A 16,826-nucleotide genomic window follows, 5' to 3' on the forward strand; every position below is an offset into this window, starting at 1 on the left:
CTGTGCCCCTCTGCGGACGGGACTACACTCCCCTCTCCCATGCCTTTGTTCTCACTGATTCCTTTGCTTGGAGTGACCTCCCCCAAATCATATAATCAGCTCTCAAGGCCAATCTTAAATAGCAGGCCTTTTATTACCGACCCTCCCAACCTGTAAACTCTCCCGTTCTTCAAAACCCCAAGAGCACTCCGCCTCTAATAGTAACTACCACTTACTCACCACGTAGTATGTGTCAGACCTCATTTAATTCCCACAACACACCTGTGAGGTAGGCATGGGCGTCCCCACTTAGGAAAAAATTAGTCTGAAGGTTAGGTACTCATCTGCTGTCACAGGCTCATGGTGAGAAGTCAGATTCAAACCCAGATCTGAGCCTCGGAGTCTGCGGTTTAATCCCGAAGCCACACGCCTCGCTGCCTCTCTCTGGGTATCTAGCGCACTCTTCTGTGTTGCCCTTTTGCTGTTGTTTAACAGCATTTTCTGTAAGCTGGGCGCTGTTCTAAACATTTCACAAGATTTAGCTCATTTAATTCTCACAACAAATCTATAACGTAGGCACTATTATTGTCCCCATTTTACAGATAAGGGCAGAGAGGGTTTAAGTCCAAGGTCATTGCCCAGGCAGTCCAGCCGCAGAATCTGCTCTGGTAACCACACACTGGACTGTTTTTGTCGTTTTTATCTGCTTCCCCCATTAAACAGCTCCTGGAGCTGTGTCTCATTCATCTCTGATTCCCCTTCAAGCCCCAACTCAAGGCCTGTCACGGAGGTGGCCTTGACAACTGCCTGTTGAATGAAATCACCAACGAACTTACAAAACACCCACGTGGGACACACCCGTCCACCCCCTGCCAACACACACTTTACCACAGTTTCCTGTTCTCTCCCAAGCAAGGTACACGCCTGACACTGTCCTATACCTCTGCCCCCCGCTCCTCAGGAGTCTCCCACACACCTGCACACGCTTTCTTCCTTGGTCCCTTTTCAGCCCTTTCTCTACACACACGAGTGGCATGAGGAGGAGTTCTCATGCAAACCCTACGAAATTCCCGTCTCTCCCAGCTTCGGCAGATAATCAGCAGCAACACACACTCAGCCGCTCGTACTTAGCTCTGTCTTCCATTGCCTGTGGCCAGACACCCCGGAGGAGAAAAGAAAGTTTCCTAGCATGGAGACTCTCACCCAATGGGAAGGCAGGGGGAGCCCAAAGGACCCACAAATCCATATGCACACCAAATACCTGAAGGCGGATCGGTTTGTCTTGCATGCAAAGCTAAAGCTAAAACTATTTTTTCTAAATTGTATTTGATTAACCACAGTGGCAAATATAACATCAAAGTCATCTAGAAGCTCTCCTGAATTCATAGTAGCTTTGTGTCATCTATTTTCACAATAAACAGACATAAAAATAACTACTATGTGGAAAGGGAACTGTGGATTACTGACTTTAGAAATGTCCTTAATCTCGGAAAAAGTTGAGAGCCACTCAAAGCAGATAATGATGAAGTAACGCTAGCTTGCAGGGAAGCCCTGAGTTCTGAGATCAGGAGCCAGGCCTGCTTCCCTTAAAGCAGTGGTTCTCAACCTTGGCTGCACATTAGAATCACCTGGGAATCTTTTTTAAATCCTGATTTCTGGGCCTCATCCTCCGGAAATTCTGTTTCTTTGTTAGTAATGTTGTGGCCCCACCCCACTGCTTTAAAGGCTTCCTTCCTTAACCCTGATACCTGGAGGGGGAGGGGGGCCCAGTCCGTTCTTCCTTGGCTAGGTGAAAATGTACTAGAAGTGTAATGAGCACAGGAGGTTACAAAAGCTGCCCAGAAAATAAGGGACAAAATATAAGGAGAGGGAACGGGGTCATGGGGTGGGGAGGGGGTCGGAGCTGTCGCTGTGCCTGTCCTCTCCATGCCCACGCACACTTACATCTGAAAATATACACGTGCATATTTTCATGTGCATATACAGCCTCACCTCCAGCTTTTATTCTTTCAAATACGTATTAATATCTCTTCATTCACTCCACAAATCTTTATCAAACACCCACTAAGTGTCTGGTACTATATTAGGTGCAGGGAATACAGAGATGAGTCTCCCTGCCTTTTTATCGCAGACAAAGCACCACTCGCTCAACAGATATTAGACACACGGAAAGCACCCTGCCCCTACCAGCTGTCTGACTCCCACCTAATATCTCCTTCCCCTTTTCTTCATGAAACACGCACACACACACACAATGGGTCAGATACGGAGCCGCCTCTCACAGCTCCAACACAGCTGACACAGACATTCACCTGGTACATACCCAGCACATATACACGGGATACACAAAACAGTCCCTCTCAACACTGGCGCTCTAACGCATCTCAGACACACAAGCACACAAGCCTCGTTCGGAAGCACACACTTTGTTTGGCTCACTGGACGCCTCTGGCTGATGAATCCTTTCAGAGAATGAATAACACAAGGGCTCCATTTGACCAGGGTGCCTCTGGCTGCGTTTTTCATACACCCAGGCCCAATTCTGCACAGTGAGACTGTGGACCAATTACCATAACCTGCGTCTCTGTGGCTCAAATTTCCCTTCCATCAAGTTAGAAGGGTGGTTCGTCCTATTTTCTTAAGAAGGCTTTAAGAGGCCCTAACCGGTTTGGCTCAGTGGATAGAGCATCAGCCTTCGGACTGAAAGGTCCCAGGTTCGATTCTAGTCAAGGGCATGTACCTTGGTTGCGGGCACATCCCCAGTAGGGGGTGTGCAGGAGGCAGCTGATTAATGCTTCTCTCTCATCTGATGTTTCTAACTCTCTATCCCTCTCCCTTCCTCTCTGTAAAAATCAATAAAATATTTTTTTTAAAAAAGAAGTCTTTAAGGGGAGGAGTCATAGGGACCACAGAATCACACAAAGGTCATAGAAAGAAGGATTCCTCATCGAGTCCAGGTGTCTTACTGAGGCCTCACATTACAACACATGCACACATGGGCACCTACACACGAGCACATGCCCTCACACGTGAGTAGTCCTCACTCTACTAGGCACTGGGCTTCCATCTGTAAACATTACTATTCAAACAGTCCCATTCACACATCTACCCACTGCCAGACCCACGGCCTGTGCGTGCAGGCAACCACACACAGACACACAGTTTCACAGCTTTGGGAGCACCTGAGCTCCTTGGGGGAAAAGGTGAGAAGGTGTCAGATTAACTTAATAAACACAGTTCCTGAAGGCATATCCCACAGCCTTGTTCGCATAGCCCCACAAACCTTCCTTATGTCTTCCTCTACCCCAGCTATAGATACACAATCACAGTCCTGGGCAGAGTCCAGAGTTCCCAGATTCAAGGCTACACCTGCAGACGCAGCTCCTCCCGGAGCTGTCCACAGGCGGACAACCTTCACGCGGAGGCACACACTTCGTTTGGCTCCCACCCCCAAAGCAGTCCCAGGGCCACACTAGATTGTGAGCACACACGTGCAGATGCACACGCTCCCCAAAGACAACCTCTTGGGGCAGACACACACAACTGCTAGGAGGCCACAGCTCCGAGGGGTGCTGAGGGCGAGGAAAGGGGTGCTGAGGGCGAGGAAAGCATGCCTGTCCACACTTATCTGCAGAAAACAGCTGCCACTGAGCAGGGGTGAAGGAGATGGGGACGCGCTCCCCACTCCCCAGCCAGACCAAAGTACAAGCGCCTCAAAGTCCCTCCTTCCCCCACCCCCACTAAAACCAAAGCCCACCCAGGCCTGGGGCCACCCCCCACCTAGTCCCCTCACCTCACCCCTCTCTGCCCCTGGCAGCTGGGGAGCTGGCGGAAGCTGCCCCTCCCTTCAACCTCCCTTTCGAGCCCCTATTCCACCTCCGTTTCCATACTCGAGTCCATACGCCAACCTCCTCCAGACACCAGTCCCCCTTCCACAGCCCAGGCTGGAAAGGGCTGGATGTTTAAAACAGAAGCTCCCACTCCCTGTCTCTCACCCGGGAGAAACGACCAGCCATGTTTTCGTCCCTCAGCAAATCCGTCATCTCCCAACCACGAGCAGAAGCCTCAGCCACCCTTTCCCGCATTTTTCCTTCACTTTCGACCCTGCCAACTCTGTGGGAAAGAAACCCTCGGTTCCCACGGTCCCGGAGCGCGCGTCACCGCCGCGCAATCCCCCTCCCGCTCCCGCGCCTCCTCCGCACGCCCACCGCCCGCACGCCCAGGCTTTCCTCCACCTGTCGCCGCCCAGCCTCGGAGACCACGCTGCCCGCCCTTCACCGAGGCCAGCACCGGCCCGGCCCGCCGGGGCCAACCACGCCCCCAATACGGACCCCACCCACAGTCCTTCGCCGACCCTCACAGGCGCTGCTGCCCACCCCACCCCACCCCACCCCCGGCGACCTTTCGCCCGCACAGCCCTCAGTGGCCTGGCCATACAGACCCTACCATGTCTCAGGACCCCCTCGCAGCCCCACCCCCGCCCCCCCTCACCAAACGCCGCAGAGGCCCCGCCCACAAGGCCCCACCCACTACCTCTCAGAGGCCCTGCCCACACCGACCCCACCCACTACCTCTCAGAGGCTCCGCCCACAAGGCCCCACCCACTACCTCTCAGAGGCTCCGCCCACAAGGTCCCACCCACTACCTCTCAGAGGCTCCGCCCACAAGGCCCCACCCACTACCTCTCAGAGGCCCTGCCCACACCGACCCCACCCACTACCTCTCAGAGGCCCCGCCCACACCGACCCCACACACTGCCTCTCAGAGGCCCCGCCCACACCGACCCCACCCACTACCTCTCAGAGGCCCCGCCCACACCGACCCCACACACTGCCTCTCAGAGGCCCCGCCCACACCGACCCCACCCACTACCTCTCAGAGGCCCCGCCCACACCGACCCCACACACTGCCTCTCAGAGGCCCCGCCCACACCGACCCCACACACTGCCTCTCAGAGGCCCCGCCCACACAGACCCCACACACTGCCTCTCAGAGGCCCCGCCTACATACTCCCACAGCCCTCACTCCCCCTCACCGGCCTCAGGCGCCAGCCCTTCACCCTCTCGCCAGGACCTGACTACACATACCCACCCACAATTAGCCACAGGACCCCCCGGAGTGGGGGGTGTCGGCCCATCTAACCCGCCTCACCTGCAGCTCCGAGCTCACTGGCTATCCACACGCGGTCTCCCGGGACAGGCGTCCGCACACGGGTTATGCCTCACACCCCCCGCGTGGAGGTGCACTCACAGGCCCGACCCCGGACGCCGCCAGTCCCGCCCTCCCGCACCCAGGCGCCCCGCGGCGGCTCCCCGGCTCACCTTCGCTGCAGAACTTGCCACCGAAGCCCGTGTGGCTGCAGTCGCAGCCCACCTCGCCGGGGGCCAGCACCGTGCAGAGGCCGCCGTTGGCGCAGGGGTTGCGCGCGGGCGCGCACAGAGGGTCGGCGGCGGCGCCGCGCAGGCCCTGGCTGCCCAGCAGCGCTGGGGGCCGCTCGCCCAGCTTCAGGTTCGCCAGGAGGCCACGGAATGGCGGCTCGTACTTGACCGTGCTGAGCGTGAGCGCCGAGAGGCGCACGTCCGGCGGGATGCCGCCCACGAACAGGTCGCTGGCCACCTGCATCTCGCGCCGCTTGGAGCGCACCTCGGCGGCCCGGGCCTCGCCGTCCACCGCCAGCGCCGTGCGGCGCGCGTCGCGGGTCAGCAGCACCATGTGCCAGCGGTCGTCGGCCACCGGCGTGTCCAGCTGCAGCGTGGCCGGCTCGGCGCACGACAGCGTGAAGCGCAGCCGCAGGCGCCCCTCCGCCACCAGCAGCTCCAGGAAGTCGCAGTCGCCGCCGTCGTCCAGGTAGAGCAGCAGCGCGCGCGTGGCGTTGGTGCGCAGGCTGAAGCTCAGCTCCCCGCTGCTCGCCGCGCCGGCCCAGCGCGCATAGCGCGCCCACTGCCCGGGGCCGCCGCCGAACTCCAGGCCGCCCGCGCCCGCCGCCAGCGTCAGCAGCACCAGCAGCAGCGGCCACGGGCTCCCGGGCGCCATGCCTCCGGCGGCCCCGGCCCCGCCCGGCCCCCGGCCCCGCTCAGGCTTCAGAGCCGCGGGCGCATGGGGCGGGGAGGGGGCCGGGCGCCCCCCGCACCGAGCGGGGCTCCCTGGCCGCTTCACGGTGCCATGGGCCTGGCCCTGAGGCGACACACGCAGAGGCCCAGGTGCCGGCTTCCCCGAGCCGCGGCGGAGGCGCCCCTCCCCGGCTGTGGGCTCCGACGGGAGAGGCGGGAGGGATGCCTGCGGGGAAAGAGAGAGGAAAAGGTTCATGAGGGGCTGGGGGAGGGGGGCGGTCGGTGCCTAGCTCCCCCCTCACACCGGCAAGCGCGCAGTTGTTTCCCATTAGGACTTGCGGGTGCCTCGGGCCTGGAGGGCGAGCGCATTGTTGGTGTGAGATGTGGACAGGTAACACCTTAGAGTCCAGCAGACGCCCGACGCAGAAGCCCTCACCCCGCCTCCTGTCTGCGGGCGACCCAGCCCCTTCCTCCCTGAGCCACCCAGCCCTGAGCATGGCTCCACCACAGCCACAGCTCCCTCTCATCAGCTCCTGATGCTGGATAATGAAGTGGCTAAATAATTCATTGGGATTAATTAAATGTCAATTCGTCAATGGTATCAATGTCTGGGAAGGGGCAAGAGACGGAAGCCAGCCAGGGCGCAGGCATCCAGGCCCAAGCCCTCTCTATCCAGGCAAGGACACAGGCATCTGATTCCTTTTCTCCAAACCCCCCACCCACCCCCCAAACCCACTCACCCTTTCCTGGGCCCCAGCCCCACTGCTCACCAGTCCAGATCCTTCATGAACCTAAATGTGTCACCCTCAACCTCCATCTCCCAGTCCTGAGCCTCAGACCTGGCCCCATCCCTGCGTTCTCTTCCCCTCCTCCCCGTTCAGGGCTGGGGGAGCCACCAGGAGGCAGGCAGGCTCATTTGCATAAAATTGCCTTTCTGAAATGATTACCCTTGTAACGGGCTGTCAGAGAGCAATTTATACCCCACGCAGGGGAGGGGAATTTGCATCTCGTTAAACTCCAAGTCGTAATTATTTATATCCAACAACCCTCCTGAATATTGCATTGATTTTATTTGGGGGAGGAAGGCAGGGAAGGAGGTGGGGAGAAGTCTGAGAGAGAAGCAGGGAGGGGCCAGAGTTTGGGACCAGACAGGGAAAGATGGAAGGGGGAAGTGGAAGGAGAGGAATGGCATGGAAAGTGACAGAGACAGAGGAGTAATGGAGGAGAGAGGCGGCCTGATGGGGAGAAAAGGAATGAGAAGATAGATAAAATTAAATTCCAAATTCAAACAGCATTTGTCAGGGCCCGGGATGCTGGGCATTTTTACAAATGTCATTTTACTCCATCACTCCGAGAAGTCCCATTATTCCCATTAACCGCTGGGGAAGCCCGCAGAGAAGTCTAGGGACTTACCCAGGGTCACACAGCCGGTCAGCAGGGAACTGGGACTTAGACCCACATCTGTCTGATCCACATCTGTCTGTCTCCATGAAGGAGACAAAAGGCAGGGCAGCCACAGGTATAGCTCAGAGAGGTGGGAACCAGAAGAAGAGGAGGTGGATGGCTTGGAGAGGGAGGAGGTTGGAAGGGTGTGGTGAGGAGTCAGAGAGCTATGTGGGAGGAAGCTGGGTGTCTGAAGGAAGAGAGAAAGCCAGGGCCTCCCTAATAACATAGAGAGGGGGAGGGCAGGGTGGTTGAAGTGACGTGAGTACAGGAGGGAGAAGGGGCTGGAAGTCTTCAGGAGCCAGTGGTAGTGTTTAGGGAGCCATCCCCAATAGACCCCCAAAGCCCAGCTCTCAGGTCCTTCCATCTGGCTCCTTCTGACGCTGCCCCACCCCCAACCCTACAAACTCCAATAGGGACTCAAGTGCCCCTCCAGGTCTGGCTCTTCCCAGGCGGGGCAGAGGCTGTGAGGCAGCCCCGGAAGCAGCCCCTCTCCCTCTCAACACTGCCTGGTTATATATAGCTTTGCCACTGCCTCTGCTCATTGGGTAATGGAGATAATTAACATGCGCGGGCTAATTAGCCAATCAAATTAAATGCAGCACCTGCTCCCAGTCTGATTGACGCCTTTACCCCCACACACATGTACCCCCCACTCCAGTTCAGGGCAGGGGAAGGGGACCCTCAGGCTTGGGGGAGGGAAAGGCCAAACTCCCCTTCTCCAGGGACCCCAGATGCACAGCCCCTGGGTGTCATGCTCCCTCCCTCCCCTGCTGGGGTCTTGGTCTCAGTCTGGCCTAGCCTCTCTCAGCCCCCGCCAGCTCCCACCTCCGGACACTATTTTGGGGAGGGAATTAATTAGCTATCGATTTCCGCTAGCAGAGGGAATAGGATTCCGTGCTGCTGTCCACTCACTTCTCAGCTCAGGAGAGGGAGGGGATTTTAGTTACCCTGCCCTACTCCCAGCCCAGTCCCTCTGTTATACATCCCCGCCTTCTGGGGAGATGGCAGAGGGGCGTTTGCTGGAAGCCTGGGGGCAGGGTCTCCCTCGTCCAGGAAGTTGGCAGGGGACAGACAGAGTGAAGGATGGTGGAGATGCCTCCAGAGACTGGGAGGTGGGGGCCTGGGGCCTGAGAGCCAGAAAGAATGTTACCTGACTGGGGGAGAGAGGTTGGCAGCAAAGGAGTGACTCTAGGAGGGGGTGACTCCTCTCGAGTCTGTGTGTGCCAAGATATGGAGGGACAGTGTGGGAAGGAAGGGGGTGCTATGCACAGGCACGTGTCTGTGAGCCAGCTGTGGGGACAGAGGCAGAACTTGCGGGTGCCTCCTGGGAGGGAGGCCAGGGTCTGGGCCTGCAGCCCCTCAAGGCTCATTACTCATTCTCCCCACAGCCCGCAGCTCTGCAGCACCGGCCAGCTGGGCTCAGTGCCAGGGGCAGAGGGGCTGCAGGGCTGGCCAGGAGGAGGCCAGGCCCTCCTTGGGTCCTCTCTCCAGGGACCATGGGGCAGCTTTAGGCTTGCCAGGCAGACATTGTCCAAAGAGGAATGTGAACTAAGCAGACACCAGGGTCCTTTCCACCTCACCCACCCCACAGCTCCCAGGACACCTGCCGCTCCTCACCGTTCTTCCCCCTCCCTCCCCCTCCACACCCCAGGCCCAAGTTTCTGCTGACCCAGCCTACAGCCCACCCTTCCTCCCAGGACTCAGGGGCTTTCCCGCTAATCTCTGATGCCCCATCCTTCTTCAACTCCTGGTACATCCACGGCGCCTGGCCTCGGATCTTAATGGCCAGGGCCATGGCCTTGCACAACTATATCAAGCCTCCTGGAGTCGTGCAAGGCCCCTCGCCCAGGCTCATGCAATGGAGTGGAAGTCCCCTGCACCCACAGAGTCCAAGCACTGCTCCCCAAGACCCCCTCTTCTCCAGTGCCCACTGCCAGTGCACAACACTGACTGGCCGGAGCTGCCTTGGGATATCCTGCTGACTGACGTCACTGCCCTGCACACTGCCAGCCACCGCTGGCCAGGGCTGCCGCCCCCTGGGGAACAGACCTCTCCATGTAATCTGGGATTCTGCCCTCGGTCAGTTCCCAGCGCCCCTGCCACACGGGGACCCAGCAGCCTCGAGCCAGTAGTGATGGGAGCTGGAGGGGGTGGAGTTGAGGTGAGTCGGCGGCTCTCAAGACCTGGTCCTACTCTCTTCCCCACTGAATCCTCTCCTAGATTACTTCTGGCTCCTCCTTGGCTGACAAGTGCTCACCTTCCACGGCCAGGCCAGTGCCACTGTCACATCCGGGCTACAACTTTTGGACTCCCCACTGTGGGTCAGGTGCAGGCTGGACCAGCAGGTGCGTTTAACCCTCTAGTTCCAGGAGGTAGTTGTGTCACCCCAGGCGTACAAACAAGGAGCCTGCACTTAGAATGATGAATTCATTTGCCCAAGTTCGAGTGCAAGTAAGCAGTGGCCTTACTCCTACCCAGCACCGGCCACAGGCCACAGGCAGTGACGGCTCAGAGCCCACCTTGTCTGACCGGGCCTTTACAGGGGCCGCTGCCCTCTGCCGATGAGCCAGGCTCTGAGTTTGCCCCTAGGCCTGAAAGACACAGACCTCTTAGCTAATGGAGTGCATCCCTCTTTTTTTTCAGGTGGAAATGGAGCCCCAGAGAGGGGCAGTGACTGCCCAGGGTCACGCAGCAGAGCAAAAACAAAACCAAGGCCACTGGCCTTCCATTCTAGATGCTTTCCACCGTGCCTGCTCTTCCATACCTGGGCCTCCCCATCTGACCAAAGGCCAAGGCCACACCCACCAGTGCAAACTGAGCAAATGGATGCAGTTCCCAGGGTGACACAGCCCACACTCACCCTGGCAAAGCCCTGGCCAGGGGCCTTCTCCCAGCATCCACTCCGCCCCTTCTCCGGTCACATCCACACCACACTCACTCACACACTCACTCACACTCACACACCTCCAGCCGTGGGAATGCCCGCCTCCCGCTGGCTGTCCTCTCCGCTGCCAGCTCCCTCTCATGCCAGCTGGGAGTGTGACAGCAGGGGCCTCCCCCGGGCGCAGGAGGAAGAGCTGGGTTTACACACATTCTGGGGCCCCAGAAGGCAGCGTGGACAGGTGGGAGAAGTGCTGTTATGAGGAGGGAGATTTTGGCTCGGGATTAGAGAAACTTGCTGGCAATCCAGAGCAGCCAACGGTAGAGTAGGCTGCCTCCGGGGGATGGGGCAGTCCTCGTGTGCGGAGGTATGTGAGCCGGGGCAGGATGACTACTGCTCAGAGGCGCTCAGGACGGGGCTTGTGAGTCACACGGAAGGGGGACATCCAACTAGCGGAGCCCTGAGGTCCCTTCCAGTCACAGGATGTGTTTTGGAGGGTCCCCTCTCCTCCCTAAAACCTTTGGCAGGGTTGGCGGGCTGCAAACAGTCCCCACCTCCCCTCCCTTCTCCCTCCTCCCAGCCCTGATGACCTAGAAGAGACAGAGCCCTCATGCGTGTCCACGTCCAGCCACACCTCAGCAGTGGGCAAAAACAGGTAGTGCAGTGGTTACAGGCGCTGAGTCCGGAGCTGGGTTCAAATGGCAGTTGTCCGTTTGTCTAGCTGTGTGACCTTGGGCCAGTTCCTTAGCTTCTGTGGGCCTCGGTTTTCTTATGTGTAAAATAGAGGAAATAATGGTGTTGTCAAAATTAATAAATGTAATGCATTTAATACAGTGCCTAGCATAGGCTGAAGTGAAAAGTATGTGTTATATTAATGAGTACTTTTAAAACTCCTCATCTCAGCATTTTACAGTTTGCAAAACTCCATGTGTCTCGTGTTTCCTCTGATGCTCACCAGGGCCCAGCACGGGAAGTAAGCAAGGCAGGTCTTACCACCGCCCCCTTTTACAGACGGTGAAACTGACAGTCACAGAGGACCCCCTCCCAAGGTCATACAGCTTGTAAGTGGCAGCGGGGGACTCAGATTTCTCGCCCTGGGCCCTCTCCTATTTGCTGGCACCTCCCCCTTCCCAGGAAGGTGGGAGAATGGAGGGAGGGGCCTGAAGACTGGCGGGAGTTCCCCAGCAGCACGGCTGGGCTCACAGGTCCCCCTGAGCAGGTCTCTGTCCACAAAGAGAAGCGTGAAGGGAGGTGGGCACAAGAGGTGGCAGCTTGAGGTGCGCGTGAGGAGGCTGCTGCCAGGTGAGTGGGCTGAGGACCGAAGTGTAATTGAATGACTTGGCGGAGTGGGGGGTGAAACACAGTTGCCTGGGGGCAGAGGGGTAGGCAGTGGGAAGGGTGAGCTCACCCCTATGCCCACCCCTGTGCTGGGCACAGCCAGGGGATTCTGACGCCCCAGCCATGCAGAGGGGACAGGTGGATGTCAGGGCAGCCTGTGAGTGAGTATGAGACGCCTGGAAATGTGGTCTCCGTGGCAGGTACGTGTGTGCACAGTTATGACAATGATGCCGCGAGCGGCTCTTCACTGCGGGCTTTACATGTGCCTGACAAATGCGTGAGACCAGCACAGCTCACTGAGCGCTGAGCACAGCGCCTGGCTCCCAGCAGGTCTACAACCAATACACTTGTTACAATGATTATTGTCATAACCATCTCCTCTAGCCCTTAAAAAAAAAAAAAAGCCCATGAGGTAGATATGAGGACCCCCATATTACAGATGAGGAAACTGAGGCCCGCTGAGGGGCCAGAGCTGAGCCCGGGTGGCGTCACTCTCACCCCACCCCACCGTGTCAAATGGTGGTGGCTTTGTAAATGACGAGGTGCCTAGCCCACGCGGGATTATTTGTTGAATGAGTCTCCGAGAGCTCACAGGCCCACCGGTGTGGACAAGGCCAGGCAGGGAGCGCCCCAGCAGATGGAGCAGCGGGGTTGGCTGCCTGTGAGGCACAGTCAGGGTGTCCCCGTGGGGGCTGGGCTCCGGAGTGGGAATGAATGGACAGCATAGTCAGCACGAGGCAGGAGTAGGGCCCTGAGGGTGAGGGTGAGCGCTGGGGTGGGGCGCCTAGAAATGGGAAGGTTCTGAGGAAGGCCGGGTGTGGCTGGGCGGTGGACGGGACCAGGAGGGATTGTGGTTGTGGTCAGGAGGGCTAGGAGTGCCTGGGGTTTAGGGGGCTTTCCAAGGGGACAAAGATATGAGAGCGAGTGAGGGAGAGAGAACGCAAGTGAGAGAGAAGCTTAGGGGTGAGCCAAGGTTTAACAGGGCTGCTAGCATGCATGAGTGTGTGCCGGTGTGCGCACACGTGCACACACAAAGGCCTGGGGTAAAGTGCTTAGGACCCAAAGGGCGGGTGTTACTTAGTGATGGCCTGTGAGGGCGTGGGAGGTATTGGTGTGTGTGGGAGGATGTGCAAGGGTGGGTGTCTGGGAGGGGAGGGTGTGTCCCAGGGAGTGGAGGTGTGTATGGAAGAGGGTAAGTGTGCTTGAGGTGACTGTGGGAACCGGGGAGGGGATGGAGGGATGGGAACAGTGAGGGCGACAGTGTGGGTGGGGTTGGGGCTCTGGGAGTGTGCAGGGGCCATGTGTGTAGCATGTGCGTGGCAGCAGGCGCCTGGGGAGGTCTTTGAGGTGGCAGTCTCTCTGGGCGCAAGTGTAGGCGGCATGCTGCCAGGAGGTGTATTGTGTCCGCAGGTGCGTGTGCCTGTGTAGGTGTGGGTCTGGGTGGGGACCACAGAACATATGGATCAGTGTCGGGTTGTCTATGTCACTGGCAAAGGCAGGCGGGAGGGAGCAGCTGGACCTGGGCAGACACGGAGTCTGGAGGGAACAGAGGTCTCCAACAACCCCTCCAGAAGCCAGCCCCTCCTCAGGAAGCCAGGTGTGGAGTCGGCCCAGGCCAAGAAGTCAGCGCATGCCTGGGCTCTGGAGGGCCACCCGCTGACAGTCCCACCCACCCCTGCGGATCTGAGGACAGGGTGGGTCTGAGAACACCTCCTCTGGCAGGAATGGCCCTTCTCCCCTACCCCCTGGAAGAGCCAGCACAGCCTCAGACACCAGCACGCCTGGAGGCAGGAGGAGGCAGGGACCTGAGTGGCTGAGGCACCCACGAAACAGAAGGCACCCTGGCTAACAGGCCAGCAGACCTCCCTTCTCCCTTTCTACTCTCCTGGCAGCAGACAGAGAATGCAAACCCCTCAAGTCCACCCTCCCCCAAAAGGGAGGCTCAGACCCTGGGAAGGTAGACAAGAGGGAGGGGCAGGAATGAATGGGAGGTCCTCGCCCACCCACACCACCCCCAACACATACAAAACCCAAGGTGTACAGAAGCCCCCTAGGCAGCCAAGAGGACTGGAGGGCCAAGAGCCACCCCCTAAGGTTGGTTTCCTCACTCCAGGTCTGGGCAGCTTCCCGTCCACCTCCAGGCACCAAGGAGCAGCCCCTCCCAGCCCTTGCTGGATCAGCGAAGCCCCAAATGCCCTCAGCCAGGACTCAGGTGGGGATTGAGACTACAGGAGACAGCAGCCCCCCAAAGCCAATGTTGCCTTCTAGGGCCCCTCCAGGGGTTAAGGGCTCATACTCCAGCCCAGAGAACCCAGGGCAGATGTCTACTTCAGCGGGAGGAGGAGGCTGGGACTTGAGAAAAGGTCCCCTCCTCTCTCGGGGTGGGGGTTAGCCCTGGCCCCGCAGCTTCCTCTCCCTGCAGTACTCTGACCATAACCCTGCCACCGCCCAGCATTCCCACCCCAGCGCAGCCCCCTCCTACGGATCTCCCAGTCTCCTCTCATCGCCCCATCCCCCCCCCCCCAAGCTTCCCCTCCTCTTCTTCAGGCCCCCATGTCTCCCCGCTCTCCACCAGCACAGACCCATCTCTGCCTCAACACCTCGGCACCTTCCCCTCTGCTCCCTCCCAATAACCTCTCCTTGGCTCCCATCCCCCAGTAAAGCCTGGTCCTCAGGGGCGCCCCTCAGTAGGAAGCCCTTGGCCTGGCCCCAGTTCCTTGCCTCTCACTACTCTCTTTCCCCTCTCCAGCCCCCTGGCCTCCTCCCACGAAGCCCAGCTCCTGGCTGGTTTCTCCCCTGCAGACCCTTCCGAGCACAACAGCTCCCCAGCCCCTCTGGCCGAGCGGCTTCCAGACCTTGGGGCTAGCACAGACTGGGGACCCCCCTCTTCAGAGCCTCCCTCACAGCCCTGCCTCCTCGCCCCATTCCTCCCCCACCTCTGTTCACCCTAGCTCAGGGCCAGTGCCCCTTCCACAGGGAGGATCCGACCCCCAGCCCCCAGCCGCCTAGCCTCCTCTGTCACCCAGCCAGCCTCGCAGCGGCAGCGCCCCCGCCCCCCGATCTATCTATCCTTCCAGCCTCTCCCGCCCCTCCGATCGCTTCCCTCCGCGGATCGGCTCCAGCCCCCCGCCCATCTCCGCCGCAGCACCCCCCCTCCTTTGCCCCCCGTACCTGGTCTGGGGGCTCCAGGAACTGAAGGGTGGGGATCAGAACCCCGGAGCCGCCCCGTCTCTGGCGGGTGACACAACCGGGGCCAGCGGCGTCGGCTGCCTCGAGCCTCTCGCTCCCCGCCGCGTCCCCGCCCGCCCCGCCGCGGTGCCGCTCGGAGGAGGATGCTCCGCGAGTCAGGGCGGCTGCTCCCGCCGCCGCATCCCTGCAACACCGACTGACGGCAGCATCAGCACCAGGGCCCGCCCCCCGGGCGCGCGCATTGGACCAGGCGTGGCTAATGGACGAGCGGCGCAGCCAATGCAAAGGCGCAGAAGCCGCCAGTCCGGCGGCTCCACAGGCCCACTCCCCTCCCGCGCGCAGGACCCAGGCATCCCGGCCCCGGGGCATCCGAGCTCTTTCGTACCTGCCGCTCGCGCTCTGGAGCCCTGGAGCCCGGTCCCGCAACTGGCAGACGCTCAACCCAGCCCCAATGCCTTTTCTGGAATCCCAGGTGCCCTACCCTCCCGCCCAGTGGGTTGGGTCCTCGGGTCCCGCATTCCCGGCCGGCGGGCCCATGGGGCAGCGCCCAGGGGCGGGACGAGCCGAACCGGTGTGGGACCCGGGCCCCCACTTGGGGCACCAGGCGAGCGCAACCGGTGTGGGACCCGGGCCGCGGCGCCCTCTGCTGGCTATGCCCAGGGGCGGGCCCGTACCAACGAGGAGCCTAGGGAAGGGGGACCCTGCCTGCGGCTGCCGGGGGCGTTTGCAGCCTCTTGCCTGGCCTCCACCTCCCACCGCCGAGGGCGCCCAGGCTGCCCTGGATCTGAGGAGGCGGTGTCTTTGCTGGGATAAGGACAGAGGCGGTGAGAGTGGGAAAGGCCGAGAGGGGGCGGGGTAGACCTAGGGGCTTGGGGTTTCCCGGCCCTGCCTCATGGGAATCCCAGAGTTTGAAGCCTGATCCCCAGTCCTGCCTGCCACGCTGGACTCGGGTAAGAGTGGGTTTAAGGGCAGGGACGCGACTGCACATTGCCCTGCAGGGAAACTGACAGCCGGGGGCCCCCTTTTCTCTTCTCCCAACCATGGCCTCAGAGTGAGTGTGGTGCTGGGATGAAGTTCTCCCCTGTGAGGGCATCGCATCACTATGCATGTGTGTGTTAGTGTGTGTGTGTTAGTGTGTGTGTGTTAGTGTGTGTGTGTTAGTATGGGAGGAATGGGACACCCCTTCGCTCACTCAGCCAATGAAAGGGGGACCTAGCACCTTTTGTGTACCACAAAGTTGGACAGTGGGTTTTTGAATGAAGCAGTGTGTGTGTGTGCACACACACATGCGCGTGTACCAGACCATTCTGCCAGCTCACTCCAGGATCCTGATTTCTGTTGCAGGGTCTGTGATCTGCACAGCCAGTGGTAGTTGGTGCTTCCTTACCCAGAGGAACATGGAAAAAACACTCACATTCAACCACGAATGCATGCATGGGCATGCAGCGCACACGCACAGCCATGCACACCTACCCATGTGCACACAGCCACTCCCAAGCAGCACAAGGGACAGCTGCAGAAATGCCCCACAGGGTAGGACACCCACAGGACGCACATGCTGCTGAAGAACACACACAAACGTGTGCACACCGGTGCCTACACACTCAGGCATGTACATGGCCCAGGGAACAGGTGCACACAGAGGGCCTGCCATGGGTCATCCTCCCCCTGAGGTACTTGGCACAGAGGAGTCTATTATTGAGTAGATGAGTGGGGACACCCACCCATCAGAGGTCTCCTCCCCAGCCTGTAATGGGGTAACAGGGGGGTAACCCAGGCTGCAGGGGGTGTTTCCTAGGGGTCAGGACAAGAGATCCCTGAGCCAGATCCCAGACCCAGGGCCCATTCTGACCTTGGAGAGACCCTCAGGCTGGCCCCACCAAGGCCACTAAAGGAGCCAGAGAACGGGAAGTGCTGAGTCAGGGCCTGTGGATGTGAAATGC

The 16,826-nt window shown here is 59.6% G+C and overlaps 1 protein-coding gene across 15 annotated transcripts in view; it reads right to left on the reverse strand.

Moving 5' to 3' along the window:
- Positions 1-15,020, reverse strand: part of NRXN2 (neurexin 2) — a 106,279-nt gene extending 91,259 nt beyond the window's left edge. For 6 of the 15 annotated variants that reach the window (XM_070427403.1, XM_070427407.1, XM_070427408.1 and 3 more), the window contains exons 1-2: positions 14,866-15,020; positions 5,301-6,255 (exon numbers count right to left, since the gene is read on the reverse strand). In XM_070427403.1, the coding sequence (XP_070283504.1) occupies positions 5,301-6,012 (712 nt within the window). In that variant the 5' untranslated portion in view covers positions 6,013-6,255; positions 14,866-15,020. The remainder of the gene's footprint in view (positions 1-5,300; positions 6,256-14,865) is intronic. The other 9 variants (XM_070427401.1, XM_070427399.1, XM_070427402.1 and 6 more) reach the window with 3 other exon arrangements.
- Between the last annotated feature and the right edge of the window lie 1,806 nt (positions 15,021-16,826).

Source organism: Myotis yumanensis, unplaced genomic scaffold (genome assembly GCF_028538775.1).
Source record: "Myotis yumanensis isolate MYYU_CA2020_CCGP unplaced genomic scaffold, mMyoYum1.0.hap1 SCAF_10, whole genome shotgun sequence".
Lineage (NCBI taxonomy): Eukaryota > Metazoa > Chordata > Mammalia > Chiroptera > Vespertilionidae > Myotis > Myotis yumanensis.